The following is a 24,685-nucleotide window of genomic DNA, read 5'->3' on the forward strand; positions in this document are numbered from 1 at the left end:
TGCTTCTGAGGATTATAACAAAACAAATTTGGTGAAAATCGGTTGAATCATAAAGAAGTTGTGGCCGATTTAATCCTGAGACTCTTCACCTCTCAATACAAGTGAATTTGTCCACAAGCGGATCTTGACCGCTCCAACATGGCGGACGCGCAGACGTTTTGCCTCACATAGAGAGCGACAGACATCTCGGTATGTATTTCTATGAGAACCAATAAAATAAAGAAAGTTTCTTACAAAATTATACATAGATGCTATCCAGTTAACCAATTTCTTGCTAAATTTAAAAGGATATCAATCGCAATTGTTCTTTCTGTGATGTAAATCCAGAAACTCTTTCACACCTGTTCTGGCACTGCTCCCACACAAAACAACTTTGGAAGGATGTATGTAGATTTATCATAGATTGTATCGACCCTGATTTTAATCTCTCTTTGGATGTGTTGTTTGGCTTCAGTCATTATAAAAATAATCAAGTCAAAGAATATTATATTATTAATTTGATCATTCTTTTGGCAAAATGTCATATACATAAATGCAAATTTACTCACTCCAAACCAGATTTTCTCAAATTCAAAATAGAAGCTAAACCATACACAACTTCTGTTACCCTCTCCAAAAACAAAAAAGCTGTCAAAACAATGAATATATGCACCTTATTTAATTTGTTTCTGTAAAAACGTGTTCATTCCCCTGGCTTTCTTTCTTTATTTTTTTTTATTATTATTATTATGTTTAACCTTTTTTTGTTTCCATTTTTCATATGCAATTTGTTATCTGACTTAACTACATCTGTTCTGCTTTATACTGCTTTTGTACAAATGTAATTATATAATAAACAATGGGAAAAAAAAGGTATGTATTTCTATGGGACCGCCCCTTTAACGTTTCCATACGCGCACGTCATCCTTACTCACGCGGCACTGACGCAATCAAAGAGGGACGCGCGGCCAGGTTGTCAGTTGATTAGCCGGATGTGTTGAACAACAATGCGAACCGATTTATCTTCTGTTTTTGGTGATTTACAGCGGAGGACATGATAAAGATGAGTCCAGTCAGAAGAAGGAACCCCGTCTGGCAAGTTAAAACCAGGTCTATCTCATCAGTACTCGAGTTATTTTACTGTAGCGTGAGTTAATAAGCTGTCAACATCAGCCAGCCTGTTTGTTAATCTCCTGCCTACCCGTCTGTTTCATTAACATCTCAGGAACTGTTTACAGCGTACATAACTTCGTTAGCCCGTCTACATCACTTATATAACGACGGAATAAGCGCCGTCGACGTTTTTATACTTTTATAAGTCAACTTGTTGTTCGTCTGTTTCTTTCCACGGAAAAAAATCCAATAAGAAGCTGGAGAATAGGAAGCCAGCTTCAGCCGTGTAGATGTTGACTGACCTACCTGATACTACAGCTGCTTAACAGCAGACTTACCGTCTTAAGTCCTAAAAGTCTTCATAGTATTATTAGTTTTATGTATTCAACATGTATTCCTCTTAGATGGAGCCCCTGCAACAGTTAGTGGAGCTTCTTCTCACCTGTGGTTCTACTATATCTACTATGACTACTACATAAAAGGGCCGTTTAGGTTCTTTTTACTGAAGAACATGGGGTGGTTTCTGTTTATCCAGAGATAGCAGTTGGCTGTAAACTGCCTATAGAGGAGTTAGACCAATCAGAAGCAACCAAATAACTATATGCTGTGACATCACAACCACAACTAACCGGCGGTCTGGCATGTTCAGTGTTCAAGTCGCAAGCCAGAAAAAGTGGATGCTCTGGTCTTCATGGCCAAAATATCAGGCCTGGACTTCAATTTGCGTTGCAGTCCCAACATAGATCAGACAAATCGCAATTAGATATGTTTCAAAAATCATTCAGTCCTGCTGAAGTCCCACACTGATAATGAGACCTTTGAAATTAACAACGTATTTTGCTTGACCAAAACTCGACGATGCGAATTCAGCAACGTTTCTTCACTTTTAAACTCCAATTACAAGTCTAGTTACATTTCCCAATTCCTGAGTGGCTGTGTTTCTAAATTTAATTAATCACAGTCATATTTATTGTGATAAATTGCATCACAGCATGTCACAGTATGCTTTTCTGAGCATACTGAGGATATTGTCAGCACTTAAACTTCCCAACTGCATGTTGGATTACAAAGACAGCCTCATTAATCATGTTTTATTGGATTTAATGCAGCACAGTGTGTGAAATGTTGCATACAAATCATTGTATTCATAGTTTTTGATAGTATTTTTTAAACGTGGTACTCCTTTCGTTTTTCCAGTTTATCAGGAGTCAGAAAAAGTGTATATCACGACATGGTGTGCATCATGGAAACATCCTGAATTATCATATTATTACAATTTGCCGTATTGCCCACCTCTAGTGAAATGTATTGGTATTATTGAAGCTTAAAAATACTCATGGGAATGATTTTACTACATATAACCATCCTTAATTTGTAGTTTATAGTGACCAAACCTCACAGAAAATGAGTTAGCAAGCTTGATGTTAACATGGTCTATGATGTGAGACTTTAGACTACATGTTCAGGTGGTTAGCATGCTGATAAATGTTCTTACACTTGTTTCACATGTTAGTATTTCCCACTTTGGCAGGTAAATGTATGTATGACTAAGTGGACAGCTCTAGAAGCTGCCTAAAGACAGTAATGCTAACACTAGCTGTTTCACTGAAAGCTGGTAAACATGCATCTGGCTGGCTGAAGTCAAGGGTGAGCTGACCAACGGGTCACAAAGGCTTGCTGTCAAAACACAGTTTGACAATTGCTCTTTCTCTTGGGCTGAACGTAAACCTGACTCTGTTTTTCAGCAGGTAGTGGGTTCACCTGAAGGAGGAACGACTTCGCACACACATCCGCCGCTGAGTGATATACCTCCATAATGAAGCTCCCCAAACTGGCCTTCATCTTTCTGCTGCTGGGCTGCGTGGTGGTCTACCTCACTTACGTCAAACGGCGTTTTGACAGCAAGGCCTCGCCGTTGTCCAAGCAGCAACTGCTGTATACGACCAAGGTGGACCAGCATAAACGGCCAACGTCGGCAGAGGTGATCAGTGACAATTTCCAGTATGGGATCATGTTTGATGCTGGAAGTACTGGTACCAGAATCCACATCTTCCAGTTTCAGATGGAGCCGAATGGTACGGTTAAATTAAAACACTTACTGCTAAATTAGTTGTCGGTAGAAATTTGCTTATAGGCCTCAAAAATTAAGAATGTTCTGGGGCTATTACTGTTCAGTTTAATGCTCACTGAAGTATTATTGTTTAGTAGATTAGCACGATTTACAGTAATGGCATTTACATGAGTGCTTTGTTGTCTATTGCTGAAATGGTTCTTTAAGGAAATAGATGAGTTTAAATGTACCCTTAAGTTAAGGTCTCGCCAAAAACAGGAAATGGGTCTTATATGCAAATTCATAGTAGTAAATAACAGGGTTTTCACAGGTGCTTAAAAAGTCTCTTCTGAAATACATTTTACAAAAGAATGTATTAGTAACTATTAAATGCTCTTACATTTTATTGATATGGTCTTTTTTATAAAATTTATAAAATTTTTATTAAATTCGAATCCACTCCCCAGTCCATACAGTCCAAGCTGCAAAAAGAGCCTGTTTGTAATTGATTGATTTTGTGATGTCACAAAAACCAACACATTTACATACATCCTGGTATTCAGCCTACTTTAGCCCCGCCCATTAATGCTGAAGTTATGCAGAGCTTTTCAGCCCCAGCTGCTTTTTGTGTGAGGCACAACATGGACCAATCAGAACAGAGCTAATTTACAAATCAGCCTTAAAGGTACAGTAACAAAAAAGCCTGTTTAATTCTATGAGATTGGAAAATCTTCATGTAAAACATCAATTTTTGATGTGAACGTGGATAAGTGGACATAAGTGGACCTCAGGGCAGAAAAATGTAAGATCTGGACCCTTTAATATGACGACTGAATGCCGAAGTCAGGGTTGTGCTGAATCTGTGCGAATGTGGCTCTGTTCTGCCTCCGGTTTGCCTGCCTTTATTAGGCTTACCCGGCCAGAGGCAACTTTCAGCAGTGCTCTGCCAATGGCTTAGTTATCACATCATAATATTAAGCTAAATCAGTTAAGTGCTGCTTTGGGCTTTATTGTTAAACCTATGATTGTCATATTATAATGGATGGCAAGCACCTGCCATTTATGTTAATATTTCTCTAAGCCTGTGCTATTTGGCACACACGCACTCACACACAGTCACACTCGCTCCACTTAAGCCTGATGGAAGAGAGGGAGGTAGTTGAAAAGTGAGGTTTTTATCTTGGACCAAAGTATTTGTTTATATCTGCTATTATATGATTACGCTAAAACTTTGACTCGCATATAAACCCCTGTCTTTTTTCCAGCATAGTCACAGTAGTTAATCAAAATCTCTTAATGTCAGAGTCCTAAATGTCCTCTTTGGCCCAGATTTTGAGCACATGGGTTTTATATAATCTGTTTCCATACAGTTTGGATGTGGTATCAGTGAATATTATATAAAACAGTGTTGCCAATCTCCAATTTTGGAGGACCAGAAAGCTGCAGAGGGCTTTCCATGCTATAGTGTACAAGTAAAAACTTTCATATTGAGATTAGACGGATGGATTGATGGATAAATAAGGTGCTGCTAACCCTGAAATAAGCATATATAAGTATAAGTAGGTACAATAAATCTGCAGTGATTACTTGGCATTTTTATGATGATAATGCATATTTTTTTTGCAAATACGTATTTCGATTGGTCCGTTCATCTTGAAATTGCAAAGGGTAACTGGAATTTTCAAATTATGTGAAATAGTAACTGCTAAAAAACTAACATACAAGGTTTTTACGTGAGACCAAATACATATATATATGTGTAAAAAATATGATTGCCCTGTTTAATCATGGACAACCTGACCTGTTGTTTTTTTTTCTCTTCTTTCAACAGAGGCTCCTAAATTAGCACATGAGACGTTTAAAGCAATAAAACCTGGACTTTCTGCATATGCGGATGATCCAGACAAGGTAGGCATGAATGCAAGAAACATTTCAAAAAAAAATAAAACAAATATCTCACCAGAAAATATGAAAGGTTTGTGTTAACTAACATTGTGCTAATTAGGTCTAAGTGATTCCTATGCATTTCTCTGCTGCAATAGCAATTATTCTTGAAGTTAAGTGGTTGAGATCAACTTGATACCCTACAGAGCTTTTGACTGATGTCGAATAGATGTTTACTGTGACTTTCAAACAGGTGTGTTGTGTTTGCAGTTTGATAGCTGAGCCCATATGCCGCACACTGTTATAGTGTGAATGCTAATCAATGATTACATTTTCCTACTCACATTTAAAGGCTCACAGTAAATAAAAACGATCAAGGCCTTTCCATTTATTATTAGCAGCATGAACATTATGTTTTTATTACTGTGAGACATTTAATAGGACTGTTCAATTAAAAATCTAATTTATACAGTTTTCCCCCTTACCCCAATGTTTTAGATCAGCACAGACACACTGTAGTTACAAGGCTAATGTAGCTAACAAGTAATAGAAGATCATAGCTACTATTTAGCATTATAAAAATAAATCAACACACAGTTTGAACACCTCTGGTCCAGTTATGTAACATTTAGTTTTACCGAGGGTCACACAACTGTAATTATTCTCAAATAGTTTTGCTTATGTGGGAGTTAAAAACAGTAATAGCAGCCTTCTTGACAATCTTTTTTTATTTGTACTTTTGTCCATTTTTATAGTGAACAGTACGCCGTACAGTGGAAACAACACAGTAAAGTCCATTAGAGATTAGATCAGGGCTGTACATGGTTTGAAGCGAGTGCATGGTCATTTAGACATGCAGTTAGCAAGTCTGGGCTTTGTACATATTTTGGTCCATCTTTATAGATAACAGTATGTTGTACAAGCATGCAGTTTTCACAGTGATTACCGGTGACTATAACTGTCCACTGCTTGTTAGCCTCATAGCCCCACTGCTAAACTAAAGAAGCAAACATGTCTTGGCTGTTTGACTACATTTTAAGTAAGAGAAAAAAATAAAAATTTGACTTTTGACCAAATCATCACTTTGATGACCAAGAAGCAAATGCTAATGTGGCTGATGCTGCTGTTTTGCAGTGCAAAGCAGGGCTGTTACAGCTGTTGGAGGTGGCGAAGGAAGTCGTCCCTGCTGGTCTTTGGGCCTCCGCCCCTCTGGCCCTCCGAGCGACCGCAGGACTCAGACTGCTGCCGGGGGAGAAAGCGTCCCACCTACTGGACAAGGTCAGAGCACTTCACACGTCTTTAAGAAACATCCACAACCAAAATAATTATTTTGCTAGTTGATGTAATTATTTGTGTGTACTTACTGTATGAGGTACATTTACATTCCATATACAACATCTCTATCAACAGCTTTAAGTCTGCACTTCATTTCCCAGCCCAAACAGTCTGTACAGTCCAGTTGAAATATAATTAGAAGCTGCAAAAACATGTTAAATTCACTGCTTTTGTCATGTCACACATTTACATATATCTGTCTTATTCAGTCTACAGCCGTTCAGCCCCACCCATTCATGTTGGAGGATTTAATTTACATATATCAGTCTTACAGGCACAGTATCAAAAATAGCCTGTTTACTTCTAAGGGATAAAGATAGGTTGGAAAATGGTCACAAAAATAAATTATATACCACTTTATAGAATATAAACCTACACAAATGTTATAAGTGGACTTCAGGGGAAAAAAATAAATGCAAGAAAAATGTAGTATATAGACCCCTTGAGATATGAGCAAAGAAATCAAAACCATTTTTCTTAAGCAAAACTGTACACACACAACTTTTAGTCTAATTGAAATCAGTTTAGAGTTTGTACTTTTCTCGAATTTTCTTTGCTTGTTTCAGTGAGATATAAGTGAGAAATTATTGCACAAAATGTAAGAAGAAGCATTTGAAGTGTACACCATCAGAAACCTAGGAGGGTTAAATGAAAAAGGATGATACCATTTATATGCTCGATCAAGGCCGAATCATGAGACTCAATATGAAGGCTAAATGTAAGATGCGTCCCTACTAAACACGCTGTGTTACAAAGTTTGAAGTTAAACAAATAACAAAATCCCTTTTTATAGTTGGTGATTTTCCTAACAGTCAGCCATATCAGCTTGTAGAAGATGAACATGTTCTTGTCTTCAGGATTTCTATTTTTACTCTGGCTTTATCAGCCACTTGACGTTTGCCTTTGTGAAGTGGAATAGCACTGACGCACTATTCATACCACCAGTTAATCAGGTTTGTCCTGAACTGTGTCCTGAACTGTGGCTGTGCACACCTATTCCACCTCTGCTGGACAAAGTTAATGCCCTTAAATTGATGGAATGTGTGTGTGTGTGTTCGTGTGTGTGTATGTATATATGTATATGTGTGTGTATATATATATATATATATATATATATATATATATATATATATATATATATATATATCCCTCCCAAGATATATTTATGAATGAATATGTGGCTGAATTTTGCTCCTTTTGAAAATATTCAATTGTGTAAAACTGCTGCAGGGGTGCCTAAAATTATTGTCTTGGGCAGTCAAAGTGCAGTGTTTGTGGTGGTAAAATGAAAAAAAAAAAATACAAATAAAGAAGGCCGGCAGGTTTCAAATTAGGTTTTCCAAATGTGGTTTATAGCGTTATATTTTGTAACTGAAATACAATTTGACAAGACTAGAAATAAAAAAGAAGTGAATAAACTACAGCAGTCCCCGATGCCAATGTAGAACTGATTGGTCAGCCTGATTATAAATGAATTCGTCGAAGTAGAACATCAGACAAATTCTGTTTTAAGTTTTAACACACATTGTGGTCTGACAGATTCTGCGAAAGATGGAACTAATATGTATGCGTACATTTTTATTCATGTAAGTAAACAGTATATCCTCACAGCTTAACAGTGTATCTTCACAGCCCTTCATTTATCTTATTACAATAATGCTTCAAGCAAGGACACACACCCACATCAAATGACACAGCTTTAGCTAACCTCCTCATTCCTACAACTGTCCTTGGTACCTGGCTAGTTGCACTCCTCGCGCATGCGCTTTTCAACGAGGTGACTCGGTCAGTCAGTCGGTCAGTCAGTGAAAATGCTGGAAAAATGCAAGAAAAAATACAAATTTGATCATTTTGTCTTTGTCCTCTTGGTGAAGTGGTGGCATTAGTGTAGCTTTCCAGTCAGCCAAATCGAACTTGCATAGGCAGCATTGATATACTGCGTAGTACAGTACTGGCACTGTAGGTAAAAAGCTGTTAGTTTTAACTACTAACTTTAACTAAACTAAGTTTCTCTCTCTCTCTCTCTCTCTCTCTCTCTCTCTCTCTCTCTCTCTCTCTCTCTCTCTCTCTCTCTCTCTCTCTCCTCCCTAGGTGAAGGAGGTGTTTGGTGAATCTCCATTTCTCAGTGGGCCAGAAAGTGTATCAATCATGGATGGTACAGATGAAGGTATGTGTGTTCACCTTGGTCAAAATTGTTGCTACATCATCCACAAAGTGTATGTAATGCATCTACGTCCATGTCTGCGCCAACCCTTTGCATGTAACATTGAGTGCTCCTGCTTTAAAGACCGTGTCCTGTCCTAAGACCATGGCGTGATAAACTTGACCAAGCTGAATCCTATCTTGGTTCAAGTTCAATAATTTGGACAGTTTGTACCTTTACACGTATGAATGTCTTTGCACTGTACACTTCACACTAGCAGTTTGCAGTATGGACAAAAATGTAGTAATAATTTCTGACAGTTTATATATATATATATATATATATATATATATATATATATATATATATATATATATATATATATATATATATATATATTATACTAAGTGGTTTGATGAACACTTCCTTCTAGAGAAACTGAGAGTCAGAATTGTTCACAATGGTGGTGATTGGAACCAGACATCCACCTCTAAAAGCTCAGAAAGGTATTATAAGAATTGGTTGTGATGCACTGCCTGATGTCTGAGACTTTGTTTGATGATAGATTTGAGAAGATTTTGGCTTTAAACATATTTTTAAATCATTTAAATTCACCTTAAACTGATCTGTTTACATCTCAATGTCTAAAATATCCAAAAATCAGTGGAATTTCTCTAAACCTCAAATGTAAAATGTAGCAAGCAAGGAGCTTTTAGAGGTGGACGTCTGGTTCCTATCACCACCACTGTGAACAGTTCTGACTCTGTCAGTTTCTCTAGAAGGAACTGTTCTCGTCAAACCACTTTGTTTACATTTAAAGCATTAAATTATACAGAAATTTTGAAAAATCTACAGAATTCCTCTTTATGAAGGCAGAAGGAGACTAAAAATCGTTCATACAAGGTGTTTCTAATAAACTGGCTACTATCTGAGTGTACAATCGCCACATTCTTTGATGCCTGTAATGGAAAGCCAGCAAATGTGAGGCCCACAGCTTCTCTCACGTTTTACCATCCAAAACAAAGCGACAAGTTGCAAAGTGCAAATTTGTTGTGTAATGGCTCCAGTCGTATAGATATTGCGGTATATAATGCATATATAAGGCCTTAATCCAATCCTCTAAAGTAGTTCTCCAAAGCAGTAACGAGTGCACTGGATAATGTCCCTACGTAATCTCTGCAGACGGATTATCTGCCATTAATTTGCCAAGCATCAAATGTCGATTTCTTTAAAGACACATAGCTTTAAAAGGCAGCCATGTGTTCTTTGTTTTAAGGAAACGCTGATTTGCTGTATAAAGCATGTAAAAGCTCTCTGTTCATGCATCATTTCGAAACGTGTGAGGTGGTGTTGGTGGCTGAGAGCAAAATTTGAGTTATTTCTCTAACCAGATTTCCTCCAGGCTGATTACGGGCGAGATTGTGGGCTCTCCTGGCCGCCGCTTATCCTCACAGATTACTGCGTCTCTGTGAATCATACAGACTTATTGTTAATGCAGGGCCTAAGTGGTATTTGTGAGTTCGGAGATGGAAAGAGTTTATGGCCGCTAAGTGACCGTTTGCTCGTTTCCCAAGCGCCAAAGCCCCAAACTTTTCATGTTTGTTGTCAATTTAGACCACTTCTTAACGATTTAGAGGAGTTTTAACTCAAAGATCCTGCCGTGCACTTATGGATCTTGGTAAAGCAGCCTCGGTCACGCTTAAGAACGGATGGATAAGCGCTCTTAAAGCATGCAAAATGTAGCACATGTTGTTTTGACTGTATAGAAACAGTTTATGGAAGTCATAATGATGGTATTATGGTGAATTAACACGACTTTACTCACAAGATGCAAACTAATGTTTGTATTCGTTTTTTTCCCTCTTAGGGGTCTCTGCTTGGATCACGGTCAACTTCTTATTGGGTGAGAGGCTTCTTCACAATTCTATCAGCTCCGCTGTCTTACGTGCTAATAGGAATAATAGTGCCTAGTTTTCCTGCCTCAAACATTTTCGCACTTGAGCTACAAGGCTACTTTAGCTTACAAATGATGGAAGCGTATACCCCAACAATTGGCATCAGGTTTAAGTCAAGTGCATACTTGCCTCAGACTGTGTCTATTTGTTCAGTATTGTCTAATAGACTTGTTTAGAAGGGTTCTAGCAGTTTGACATACTATTATCTATAAACATGGACAAATGTTCTGACAAAATTCAGACGTCCAGGTGGTTGCTGCTACTGATTCTATATATGTAATTGCCATTTTTGTTGCTGACTTTATAGATAAAGATGCAATTTATTTTTCACAGAGGTGTTCCTTTAAAACTTTTTAATGGGGTAACCATACTCACAAAAAAACTGACCACCGTTTCTAATTCTACCACCAAAGGGTCCACATCCTACAATTTCCTGCATTATATATTTTTCCCCCTGAGGTCCACTTAATGTTAGTTTGATTTTATGTACCAAAAACAGTCACCATTGGTTTTTACATGACGATTTTTCAGCCTGTCTTTATCTCTTAGGGCTCCTAGACGCTTTGAGCTACAAAGACGGGGTTTCGCGTCTAGTTGCGTTTAAAAATGTCATGATGCATTTCATAATGTAACGTAAGCGCAAGCTGCATTCTGAGCCTTGCAGCAAGGGGCACTATAACGACAGCCAAGCCTGTCCAAGTGATCTTGTACCGCCAGCGTGCTTTCTCGACTGCCGTAGCTGATGAGTAGTTGAGCCTCACGCAAAGATGGCTTACATAAGCATAAAAAATATCATGCATTATCGCATTTCCATTCCAACAGAAGAGGTAAAGCAGCTCTCTCTACTCGTACACGTTTAGCTGTTGAGGCTGCTGGAATAACAGCAGATCCCTCTCTGATTTGCCCTTTATCGCCCCCTTCAGTACTGAGTGTTTTAACCAGCACAGTAATGTAAGAACGCGCAGTAATTTTGCGCAGAAGGACTGAGCATTTGCAGTGCGTTGGCTGAGTGCTGTCATTTGCGTTCGCATTCTTGCGTTGAGTATGTTTCTGGCCTTAGACTTGCACAGGCTGTTTTGTTACTGTGGCTCTATTCGGGATTGGCTGCCCTGTATTGTCCCTCATTCAAAACGCAGTGCAGGCTGAAACACTCCTTATGACTTCAGTGTGAATGGGCAGGGCTAAGCTCTTGTAGGCTCAGTAAAGGCATATGTAAAAATGTTTTGGTTTTCATGACATCACAGAAACGGTGAATTCAGAACAGGCTGTTTGCAGCTTATTTTCCATATTTGGACCACATGGACTAGGTAGGAAACATTTTGAAACTTCAGCAATAAAATACTACGGCAGAGTGTTTTAACAGATAAAATTAAGGTTTTCCTGATATGGAAAATTATTTTTAAACTGTTAGATTTTGTTGTTGGCATATTGAATGTTAAAAAATATGTGGCACAGTTTTTGGACATTTTTGTTCAGCCATTTTCGGGTGAAACTTCTGTGCATCCCATAATCATCGGTATGCAGGTCATTATGGTGGTTCAGTTCAGGTTGAAGCCCCCTTTTTGACCCCCCTTCACAGCTTTGGATTTCGTTCCCTAAGCTAACAAGCTTACGTCTGGAACAGGACCAGAACGCCAGACAAGAATTTCTGATTAACTGTTATTGGATTTATGTTTTACGAAATGCAACAACCATCCCGCCATCACTAACCTCTCTTTCCCTCACCCGCTTTTCTTTGTTTCTCTCCCCCTTTCTCTCCTTACCTCTCTCTCTCTCCCAGGTGGTCTTCACGGATCCAAAACTCCGACAGTCGGAATGTTGGATTTGGGAGGAGGCTCGACCCAGATCACTTTCTCACCACAAGACGAGGTGGGACACAGACACATACATGCTAGGGCAGTAACAAACGACTACTACTACAACTAACCTGTTGATTATTTTCTTAATTAAGAGACTAATGCTAGTGCTTTGGTTTTAAATTACACTGCATCATCATCAGCATCCTGCTGAGAAATGGCATCTTTGCTTTACATTAGGCTGAAAAGATGCATTTTTGTGCCATATTTGTGCCAAACACTGCTAACTGTTATGCAGTTTTTGTCAGATTTTACTGATGTCAAACATGTTTTTGAAAGTGGCTATCAGTTTTGGGTTCTCCCTATTGAAAGAAGTTGGAGGCTGGTCTTCTGTGCCTGGGAATACCTGTACAGAGTCTTTACCAAGATAGGCAGACTATCCCAAACAGATGTTATGGTACAGCAAAAATAATAGAAGCTATGTTTCCCTCTGTGTTTCCTGTACTGTATTGCATTCTGTGAGAATGACCACTTGTAAACTAGCCAAATAAAAAAAATACTCAATTAAAATAAATAAAACAACTAACTAAAACCATGATGGTAATAACTAAAATGATAATTCTAATTGGTTAGTGTGTATGTGATTCATACCTAAATTATTGTTTAAAGTGTGAAGTAACACATCGCCACTGTCGGAACAAAACCTTGTATCTCCAAAGTGAACTTTACAGTAGAAAGAAAAAAAAACAACTTTGCTCTTAATGTAAATCAATGGAACCAGATTTTTTTCCAAATAAATTGGGGCGTTTCTTTTGGTCCTTTCATGATGAAATTCAAACACAATGTAAAGGACAACAGGTATTTTCAAATTATGTAAAAACTTGAAAAACAACAAAAATGGAGATACAAGGTTTGATCCCTACACAGCACACCCAGTGGTGATGCTTCATAATGAATCCGTATCTTCGCAAACTATGGCGATGGCCTCATGCCTTATACTGTAATCTGCAAATGCCCTGCTAATCCCGCAGGCCTGGTAAATAAGGGTTGTTGGACATAGAGAGAGGGAGGCAGGGCGATATTCTTGTTCTTTAACTAGGTCAGAGCATGTAGAGGAGGGATTGAGGACCAATTTATCATGTCATTACCCGTCCTCTCGCTTCCGCAGACGGGCCGCGTGACGGCTTTACCAGCAAAATTGGTTTTGCGGGTTGCAACTTACTCAGGATTTTCTTCTTACTGTTGTCCATCAGATATTTTTTGTTACATGGCTTAATACCAATTATACGTCATTGTGGAATCATGTTTGACAAGCAGCTGGAATTAGAAAATACGCTGTGCAGACCATCACCCAGTCCTCACACAGAGCTGCACAAACAAATCCTTCACAGCTCAGCCACACAAATATTTAGATGTTTTTTATGAAAAGGCTGTTTTGGATAACTCCTCCTTGTTTTATATGTTGTGATTCTTTACAGAAAACCATCCAGACGTCACCGATCGATTATGTGACATCATTTCAGATGTTCAACACTAGCCACTCCCTCTACTCACACAGGTAAAGTGGGCGGGGCTTGGAGTGCTCTCACCTGGACAGTATTATTATAAAATGGCTTAAGAACAAAGATGCTGGTGTGGATGTCGTCTCTATATAAGCAAATGCATCACATGTTCACTGGATTAATATACAGTATATACAGTATACAAAAATGTTGGGACATGCTAACTCAGAATGATTTTAATTCTTTTTCTTTTCTTTTTCCACTTTTTGATATTCATGAGAAACTATAACTGCTACAAAAGTGTACAATCAAGACCTATGAGCACAATGGGCTTCATTCGCCAACTGTTCTTAAGAAAAAAATTCTTCTTAAAACCCACTTAAGCAGTTTTCACGAAGGTTCTGGCACTCACCAATGTTTTCTTATTTGGGATTTGTTCTTGGGTAAGAACAGAATCTAAACACACTCAAAAGCACAAAATGTTTGCCCTCGTTTAAGGACAAACATAGGAAGATACTGGTGATTGAGGCCCAATGATTTTTATTAAATAGTTCATACAGTTGTTCACAGTGGTGGTGATAGGAACCAGACATGTGAATGTTAATGCCTTTAAAAACTCCCATAGAGACATTTATTATATGAAACTCTTTCAGATTTTCAGATTCATGCCTATTTATCACCAGCAAATCTAATCTCAGAAGAGGTTCTCTGGTGGTTTTGGATAGTGAATAAAATGGCTATATTTGTGTTGTAGACATTGGTTCCTGTCACCACCACTGTAAAGAAATCTGAGTCTGTAAACAGTCTGCAAACTGTTCTGAATGACTTTGTTTACATTTCAACCACTGAAATATACAGACGTTTTGAAAAGTCGGTGGAAATTTGAGGATATTGACATAACATATTGAGGAAAAAATAAATCATAAAATGTAGCATGTACAAAAATTTATGGCACATTCCCCCCAAAATGTTAAACTCAGCAAATAAAGAGAAATTGTGCCCTAAAATTAACAGAAAAATACCATATTTAAGGGTGTTCTCTGTAGAGGATGTTTGAACTTATTTTTACTTAGAAAATCAGCAAAACACAATTTGAGGCAGTTTTGATGTGTTCACTGTTAGTGGAATGTGGAAATTTGTTAAAATTTGTAGAAACCTGAGTATGAATAGGCGTGTGGTATCCAAACCTTTGCCTGCTGCTGTATTTCAGCAGTTCTTGATTAGGGATTTAAATGGTGGACCCTGCTTCTCCATGACCACCAGACGAATCTGTCAGCTCCATCATTAGACTGGATAAATCAGTTCCTCAAATACAGCTGTGTGTGTGTGTGTGTGTGTGTGTGTGGATGAGAGAGTGAGAGAGGATGTGCGTGTGTCTCTCGGCTCTCTCTCATGATTAGAGCATAAGCACTCAAGCCTCCAATTAGAGCGTCTGAGCAGGACCTTAGATTACTAGATTACTGCTATTCACAGTGTTGGCTTCTAATGATCCCTCGTAGCGTATTCCAATAAAGCTCTACCCCAAGATGACCAAAGGCTGACTTAGAGGGGAATCCCACAGATTTTTCAAAATTTATGAATAATTCAGTTGTTGAGATATAAACAAAGTCATTCCGAGTGGTTTGATGTGAACTGATTTCTTGTACAGAAACCAGGGGTCGCCATGTCTATACGTTTTGTTTACTATCCAAAACCATCAGTGAACCCACGTGTCTTCTGAGTTTTATATGAAATGTTGAAGATGGTAAAATACTCATAAATCACACAATAAATACAGTTTGCCTTACAATGCCTTGCATGTACCTCTCGGCCATGAGTGAATTAAAACATATGTTTTAAATGGAAATCTTTTTGCATTCTTCTCAGCCGTTGGGCAACATATCTGTAAGTAATAAGTTCCCATGAGGGAGGTTTTAGAGGCACTAAACACTTCAGATGTCTGGTTCCTATCACTACCACTGTGAACAGTTCTGACTTTCTCTAGAACGGAGCATTTCACACCAAACCACTCTGAATGACTCTGTTTACATCTTAACCATGTAATTATGCAGAAAAGTTTAAAAATGGAATTAAAAAGTGGAATTCTCACTTTAAGTAATCTCAGATATACTTGCTTATATTTTGACACTGTATGATATGTTTTATTCTCCTTTAGATTGTATTTATTGGCCTTCCTGTAGATTTTGACTCTAGAAGGTTTGTAGTTTCATGCTGTGAATGTAGGTTGCAGCTATTGGAAGTGATGAATGTTTAGATGGGTCCTTTCTAACTTGTGGCTCATTGAAAGAAGCCAAGAAACTGTGTGGAAAGTACAGAATGCAGAGTTTTAATCCGTACCACTTTAGTGATTATAAGGAGAAGAGCAGATATTTTGTTGTGATTTGAATTTGACAGAAGGTTTTTGTTACGTACAGCCTTATTTTGCACAAAGAAAACAAGTTCTTGACATTTTCAATCAAACTCAGAGGCAAAATTTGAACCTGTTGATACAGAAATCGAATGAACATGTGATTCAATATGTAACTTATATGTATATGTAACAATGTGTAACAGTATTACTAAATATATACTTAAATAATTAAGTTTCAATAATTATTTAACGTAAATCTACATACTTAAAAAGATGGTTCTTCAGTAAAGAAAATGGTTCAATATAGAACCATAAACACTCAAAGAACCCTTTGCATGATTAAAGCCATCTACTACATATTTTCCATCAATCTGAAGAACGCTTTCATGATGCAAAGAACCCTTTAATCATGCAGAGGGTTCTTTGAGTGTTCATGGTTCTATACAGAACCATTTTCTTTACTACAGAACCCTTGAAGAACCATCTTTTTTAAGAGTGTAAGCTTCTGTCTTGGTTTCATTAGACTTCCACTGTTTTTGGAAATGCATTCTTGTTTTTGTGCTGAAAATGTACAAATGAAACGTGAATAAGTAACAGTATTTGTTTGCCCCTCTTTCTTTAGCTACCTGGGTCTGGGTTTGATGTCGGCCAGACTTGCAGTGCTGGGAGGGATTGAGGGACAGCCTGGTATGTGCTCTTCAATCTCCGCTCATCTTTGGCTTTTAAAGACCTCATTTCCCCCGATAAATAAGCCATTATCTAATCTCTTAATAACACTGAAGATTAATTCCTTGGAGGCCAGCTGTTGCACTGATTTAGCGAGGGGCCTCGGGCTCAAAGAGAAACTGCCGTCACTGGACACGCAGGTCACTGCTGGGATTTGCATTTTATACACTTGAAATTTTAATCAGATTCTCTTTGTTTATTGTTATTTTTTTCAAATTATTATTATTTTTTGGTGGCTGTTATGTAACACTATCCTGCTGCTGTCTGTATGGTTTGTAGTTATTGGTATTAAAAGGTATGTGCGTGGTTTGGTCACTAGATGGCATTGTAAGTCTGTCCCTGTAGATTCTAGCGTCCACAGGGGGGCAGTATTTTGCTGCTCTCTCCTGAAAGGAGTGACTGTGGATATACTTAAATATGATCAAATTTACTTTTTTCTTTTGAGGTCCACTTATAACATTTGTGTTAAAAGAAATAGTCATAATTCACTTTGACATGACAATTTTCCAACTTCCCTCAACCCTTAGAATCAAACAGGCTGTTTTTGTTACCGTGCCTTTAAGATTGATATGTAAATGAGCTCTGTTCTGATTAGCTGCTCTGTATGGTGCCTCAGAAGTACCCAGAGGTGAAACACTGTTTAGAACTTCAGTATAAAACAGAGGCTAAACTGCTGTAGCTGAACAGGTGGAGATATGTAAATGAGTTCTTGTGGCATCATAGAAACTGTGAATTCAAAACAGCTGTTTTTGCACATTAGTTTCCACATATGGACTGTATGGAGTGGGTAGTGAACGGTGTGCAGTGTAAACAGCATTTACACATGACTTCAAACACCTTGATTTTAAAAACAAATGAGGAAAGTTTGGTATGATATGGGCCCTTTAATGCTAAATGAGCCCTTTAATGCTAAAATAACATTTAACTACAAGGACATTCACAATCACTTTGATTGAAACATCCAACTGCAGTAGACTGGACAGTTATCTAATGAGCTGATTAGCAAGGTGTGATGTAGCAGCAAAACTCAATCATGCACACTTTTAAACTGGCTATGCTACTTTTAGTGTTTGATGTAATTGCGTTTTTCTTCCAGCGAGCAATCAGGAGCTGGTCAGTCCGTGTTTGGCTCCAGATCATGCCAGCGAGTGGGAGCATGCAGAAGTCGTCTACAAGCTGAAGGGCCAAAAAGCAGGTATGTGATGGTCTCAGCTCAGTTTATGCACTCTCCCCCAGCGGCTCTGTCCCAGTTTGAAGGTGCCCCACTTCTCCAGATGTCTAGAAAGACTGCCTCAGCCCTACTTCAGTGCCACATTTTCAGTTTTGTCTGTGCTTAATTATATTTAGAATTCAGTCAACCTTTATTCAGACTCAGCGTTTGTAAAGGGTGACCCTCATTTGAAGTGTAGCCAAGCTTTAGAACAGAGAATAAAGGGTTGAAAATATAGACTATAATAAAAAGGTAAAACATGAGAACATATCAAACCATTTAGAAGGCAAAATAAAGTGTAAACTAGACAGAATTACCAAAGAGTAGGTCAAATAAATAAATTAAGCTAAAGTAAATTTAATAAAACTAATAGAAATGCTAAAAGCAGTTCATTTGTTGTATTTTAATTAATTGAAATTAATGTATTATTTATTTTAATTAATTGTATTATTTATATGTATTATAAAGTAATTAATCAAATAAGAACAAACTTGGATCATATAAAGCAGTTGCAGGGACTGGAGGTGGTTAGAGATGAAAAGTTTTTAAAATGCTTGAGTGACATTAGTAAGTGGAGCTTTCTAATATCCTGTAATAAATTCCAGTAAAAGCAGATTTTCCCAGTTCAGTAAAAGCTCTCAGCATCTGAAGCTTAGTTTCCATATAGCTTTCTTCATCATTAAAGCTCATTATTAATAAACACTTTCACCTAAATGGCAATTTAAAGGCTGGCTGAAGTCTTTTAATCATCCGTTCACTTGATATTCCCAGTTTCTACATATCCAAAACATATTTTCTCTGATAATCATGCTGCGTGAACTGATTGCTTTTTGCTTTCTGTGTTTCAGGAGAGCCTATTTACGAATCGTGCCTGAGTAAAGTGGAGAAGATGATCTATAAACGAGTGCGGAAAGCCGAGGAGGTGAAAGACATGGAGTTCTATGCCTTCTCCTACTATTACGACCGCGCTGTGGATCTGGGCCTCATCGGTACGTATTTAACCCCTCAGAGAAGAGCAGCTGTTCTACCATCTCCTGATCACTGTATTCAGATGTGCCAATGAGACAATATGAGTAGAACATAGAAGTTGAACATCTGTTTATTGCATGCAGCCAGCATGAAAGGTCAATGGTACCTGATACCCTGCAAAAAAGTGGCATCTTGTGAAGTAAATTTATCTTAAATATAGTCAATAAATCTCAGTTGCTCCTGTTGAGATTGTTGTAATCTTAAATTAAGATTATTTACCTTATTTAGAGACGTTGTTTACTTGTTTTAAGTAATTTTAATAGGTATCTCACTATATTGGCAATTAGTTTTGCTTGTTTTAATCTGCCAGTATAGGGAGATAATTGTACTGAATAAAATGACCTAAAACAAGTGACTAATGTCCAGAATTAAGATAGATAATCTTAAAATAACTGCACACCAATCTCAAAATGGGAAATATTAGATATATAGACTAGATTTAGATCTTTTCACTTAAGTTACCATTTTTTGCAGTGTACATGTATAGAAGGTTAAAGAAAAACATGAAAATCGTTAAGGCTGCTTGTCTCCCTCGCACACCCTTGTCTTTCTGACTCAGATGAGAAGACTGGAGGCTCCATCAAAGTGAGCAACTACATTGAAGGTGCCAAAACAGGTATAACCATATGTTTATGCTATCTGATTTCACTGTATGTAGTGTATACAGTGCAGTTCATAAGTGATTGAGTGTGAAACAGGTCTTGGCTCTGAACTCCAGCACACTGGATGTTTTATTTGTTTTATTTCTTATCTCTCTTCCAGTGTGCTGGAGTTCAGAGGCCAAAACTGTCCAATTACATATTAAGAGCACTATATTGTGAGCGTTATCTAGTACAGATCTCTTTAAAAGAGATTTTCAGGAGGAGGGAAAAAAACAGTGAATATCTCTTGAATACAAAAGGGTATGTTAATGCATGGATTCTAGTAGAGCTGAGCAATATGACAAAAATATAATATTGTAATACTTAAAGAAATTTTCACAGTACACGATATCTCATGATATTTATTTTTTCAGACATCTCATCAGTTGGAACAGAGAAAAAAGAACCAGTAGTGCTACATTTTAAAAATATTATCAAAAACTATGATACCAATATTTTTTTTGTCAGTATTTGGCTTTAAATCCAGTTAAACATGACTAATTTTGCTCTCTTTATAATGAAACATGCAGTTGGTCAGTGTCGTCAAGTAGTGATGATTCCACAATATTTTCAGAAAAGTATATTGTATTGTATTGTGACATAATTTGTCATGATTACAATATATATTGTCATATTGCCCAGCCTTATATGTGAATTGTGTCTCTATGATATGTTTTAAATGGATGTTGAGTAAGTGTGTGCATAAACAGTGTGATTAAACCATTTTGTGTGTTGTGTGTAGCGTGTAAGAACATGGAGGCTGGAGCTGGGGACAATCCTTTCCTCTGTTTAGACCTCACCTACATCTCAGTGCTGCTGCAGGAGCTGGGTTTCCCTCAGGACAAAGAGTTTAAGGCACACAAAACACAAACACCTGTTTACCTTCATTCTGTAGTCTATAACTCTATAGTGCTTAAAACTGACATGGTTCCCTCCTTTATACAGATATAGTTGATCAGCCAAGAAATGTTTGGTGTTTGGTTTGCTTCTTAAAGCCCCTATCTGCTCATTGTCATGATTTTCATCTAGCTATTATCTATAGTTTTCTGATCTTTCACTGGCAGAGAAAGAATGGTGCTGGTCTTTTCTGTTGAGATTATTAGCCTCTTAACTGCAGTGCAAAACTAATAAATCACACTTAAGACACCAAACATGTCTTGGCTGGTCGACTGCATTTGGGGTACGGGGGAAACCTGTACATTTGATTTTGTGGCAAACTATTGCTTTAATGCTAAAACCAGGAATTGCTGGATCTTACCAGACGGCCTGTTGGTAATCATTGTTACTCCTTAGGTAGCCTTTATGCTTTTTCTGGAGCAGAAAATAACTATGGCTTTTTTGCTATTTCAATTTCAGCTGGCCAGAAAAATCAACGATGTGGAGACTAGCTGGGCTTTGGGAGCCACGTTCTACTACATGGAGTCTCTCCGTGCACATTAACCAGTCAGGAAGACCAGCGTGGTGCCAGTGACCGACTGCTGCCTTTAGCCTCGGAAGAACTAACTAATTTCTGGATTAGACAGTTCTGTTAATACAGTGTCCACACAGAGTCGTTGTTCTCTGATGTCTTAAGAGGGTTGAACAATAGGAATCAAAGCACTAACCTGTGGCCAGATTCACAAAAGTATCATAAAAGGAAAGTTCAGCAAGTTTCTGGTTGAGATGTAAAAGTCATCAGAGTGGTTTGGTGTGAAATGGCTCATTCTAGAGAAACCTACTCAGATTTCTTCACAGTGGTGGTGATAGGAACACAAATATAGCCAGTTTATTTACTATCCAAAACCTCCAGTGAACCTACACAGGTCTTCTGAGTTTTATATGGAATGATGATGATGGTAAAATAGTGGTAAATCTGAAATGGTGACTGTGTGGCCTGTAGGTACGTCTCTGCCATGAATGTATTTTTAAAGATGTATGTTTTAGGCCAATAATCTTCTCAAAGCCTCCTCAGAACTATCATAAAACAATGTCTTTCTGAGAGGGAGCTTTTAGACTCTTTAAAGGCATTAAACTCTTCAGACGTCTGGTTCCATTCACCACCACTGTAAACAATTCGTTATGTTTCTCCAGAGCGTTTCACACCAAACCACTCTGAATGACTTTGTTTATATTTTAAACATTCTAATATAAAAATGTAAGTCTTTTTAAATGTTTATTTTTCCTTCAAATTGTTTCGAAATTTCTCTTAAGAACAATTTTAACAGGGTTTATTCCTGAAAGGGATGTTCTTAACCTATTTTCTTAACCTTATGATGACCTGACACTTGGTCTTAGAGTGAAAAGTTGACAAAACTGAAGAGATGATGAGGTTAAAACCCTCTTGAGAGAATATTTGTCAGCTTCGAGGTCGAGGACTGTGTTTAAGAGCATTCCTAGGAAGCTCTGTGTTTATCTTACAATCCTGAGTGTTTTCTGGAAAGCTTTTGTGAATCTGGCCCAGGAGCTCTTATTTATCATGCAGCTGAGAATGAGTGCTGATGTAGGATCAGCTCCTTTTCTTTCTTTGTATGTTTGTAGTAGTCCAGTAATGATCCTAGGTCAGCACTCTTTCTCTATTAAGAAACTAGAATTCAGTGCTGCTTTTCAAGGGATTGATTGTTCGAGTAAATAATGCAACTAGTTATAAAAGAAAGCTAGGGTTGCTAGTTAGCATGATGCTAAATAGCAGCATTACCCTTGTTTCATTATTTGCTACTACAGCATTATATTGGAGTTGGAAAAGGCCAGTATAAAGTCCTCTGAAGGCCAGAAGAAAGGACGAAGCATCGGAACGCTGATGCACACACGTACACACATTGTGCCTGACTGTTGGAAGGAAGCTAATAAGCGGTGCCAAGCACACAAACTGTAAACATATACAAAAGGTACATTAATTTTACACACACGAGTCCTGTTCACAAAATATACACTCACACTCAAAGGGAAATTCCATCGACTTTTCCAAATTTCTGTATAATTCAGTGGTTGAGTTTGATATGAAAAATGGTGCATTGTAGAGAAACTTAGATTCCTTCACAGTGATGAAGATAGGAACCAGGGTTCTACATCTGTATCACAAAATATAGCCATTTTAACTAATATCCAAAACCGCCAGTGAACCTACACGTGTCTTCTGAACTTTTATATGAAATATTGATGATAAAATAGTGGAAAAACTGAAAAATACTTTTTTTTTTTACCCTGCACATACCCCTCCACCAGGAATGACTTTTAAAATGTTTTAGACCACAGATATTGTAAAACAATATCTCATAACCATTTCATGTAATAGCATTCTATGGAGGAGCTTTTAAAGGCATCACACTCTTCAGACATCTGGTTCCTATCACCACCACTGTGAACAATTCTGAGCAAGACCTTTTCACATCAAACCACTCTGATTGACTCTGTTTACATTCTTAACCATTCAGTTCTTCATAAAAAAATTGGTGTAATTGCCCTTTAACTCGGGACTACTGCACACACAAACACGTCTTTATGTCACTCCATGAGCCAGTGCTGTTTTGTACTACTGGTTATTTGTGCTCTGGGAAAAAAAAATGTCTGTCTTGATTGTAATTGCCATGTTTGACTTCATGCAGAATGTGAGTAACTACATACCTCTTCCCCTCTGAATGTCTCTGGTTTTAAACAACCGCTTAGTTTTGTTTATCTGAAGGATGGAATGTGCTGATTGGGTAACGGTAAGAGTTGATGTGTGTTTGTATTTGATGAAGCATGCCATAATTTACTGTTGGTGTCATTTTTGGATTATAAAACTGAAATATTGGGTACATCACCGCCTCCTTGAATTCATTTATGTCAACCTGAAGTCACAGTGTATCACCCCTTTTGTCTTGTTTTTTCTTATGAAATATGTGTGGATGTAAGAACCAAAAACAGCCCTATAGTGGGTCATTCCAAAAGCAGTCCACTCCAACTTAAATGTGAAAGGGTGGAGCTAAACTGCTGTAGGCTGAAATAAGAGGATTTATGTAAATGAGTTTTTGTGACATCACAAAATCTATGAATTCAAAACAGCTGCTCTTGCAGCATAGTTTATATGTAGACTAGAATGAACACTATGAATGCAACTACTGGCTTCAGTGAGCTTTGTCTGGTTTAAGCATGTCCTGCTGCCCTTTTTGTTGTTGGCTGCGTAGCCCCTTAGCTTGCTAACTAGCAAGATATAAAACATCAGCAAACATAACAGATACTTTACTACATAAAGCCTAGTCTGAACGTAACAAATGAAATGTCAATTTAGAAATATTAAGTAATGGACATCAAACAGCGATACATTTGTCAAAACAATCCCTCACTCTTACTTGTTAGCGCTAATGCAGTAATTGAACAGCTCTTAAGATGGCATCAAGGATTTATCCAAGGGGAAATAGTGAGGGCTATTTGACAAGCATTAAAAGGGTTTTCCCCTTGTGGTCTGTATGCCAATATTTCTCAGTTCTAGTCCTGGAGACCCCATACACACCTGACCAACCTCTTGAACCCATGTCAAACACAAATCCTGCGGGCTGAGTCAGCCGTGTGACACAGTCCCTATTCAGCCTGCGAAATTATTTTCATTTGCTATTCTTAAGAGCCTGTTTCAACCTGAGATGCACTACAGTCCCCAGCATGCACTGCAACATAGTGTGTGTTCTGACCTCCTCCCCCACCCCCAAAACAACAATCTATGGGCCAGCAGTTACACAAAAAGAAAATATGCCTGGCATCTAGTTCAAGCAAATAGGCAGTTTAAAATCTAATAATTCTAATTATTTTTGAATAAGTATCCAGTGTCTATTATGCTGCAACAGCACACTTTAAATAAACAATGGCAAGTTGGGGTAAAAATGTTAAGTAAAAATAATTTAACACAGCTGGCCCACAAATTTGCTGAGATGTTTTAATATTGGCCTTATAGTGGTGGAGTTGGACACCCCTACTCTAGAAGAAACAGGGGGAAAACGTGGTCAAAACCAATCATTTAAAT

At 37.8% G+C, this 24,685-nt stretch overlaps 1 protein-coding gene across 4 annotated transcripts; it reads left to right on the forward strand.

Moving 5' to 3' along the window:
* Positions 1-930: 930 nt before the first annotated feature.
* entpd6 (ectonucleoside triphosphate diphosphohydrolase 6) lies at positions 931-23,488 on the forward strand. 4 transcript variants are annotated; one of them, XM_036593564.1, is made up of 14 exons: positions 931-1,089; positions 2,838-3,167; positions 4,974-5,050; positions 6,161-6,304; positions 8,453-8,528; positions 10,372-10,407; positions 12,240-12,328; positions 13,734-13,813; positions 16,730-16,794; positions 17,930-18,028; positions 18,892-19,032; positions 19,632-19,688; positions 20,456-20,568; positions 21,070-23,488. In XM_036593564.1, the coding sequence occupies exons 2-14, from the start codon at positions 2,909-2,911 to the stop codon at positions 21,151-21,153; spliced, it is 1,320 nt and encodes a 439-aa protein (XP_036449457.1). In that variant the 5' UTR covers positions 931-1,089; positions 2,838-2,908; the 3' UTR covers positions 21,154-23,488. The 4 variants fall into 4 exon arrangements, with proteins under 4 accessions (XP_036449457.1, XP_036449458.1, XP_036449459.1 ...); XM_036593565.1 differs by having other exon boundaries at positions 2,841-3,167; XM_036593566.1 differs by having other exon boundaries at positions 931-1,074.
* Positions 23,489-24,685: the final 1,197 nt, after the last annotated feature.

Source organism: Colossoma macropomum, unplaced genomic scaffold (assembly GCF_904425465.1).
Source record: "Colossoma macropomum unplaced genomic scaffold, Colossoma_macropomum, whole genome shotgun sequence".
Taxonomy (NCBI): domain Eukaryota; kingdom Metazoa; phylum Chordata; class Actinopteri; order Characiformes; family Serrasalmidae; genus Colossoma; species Colossoma macropomum.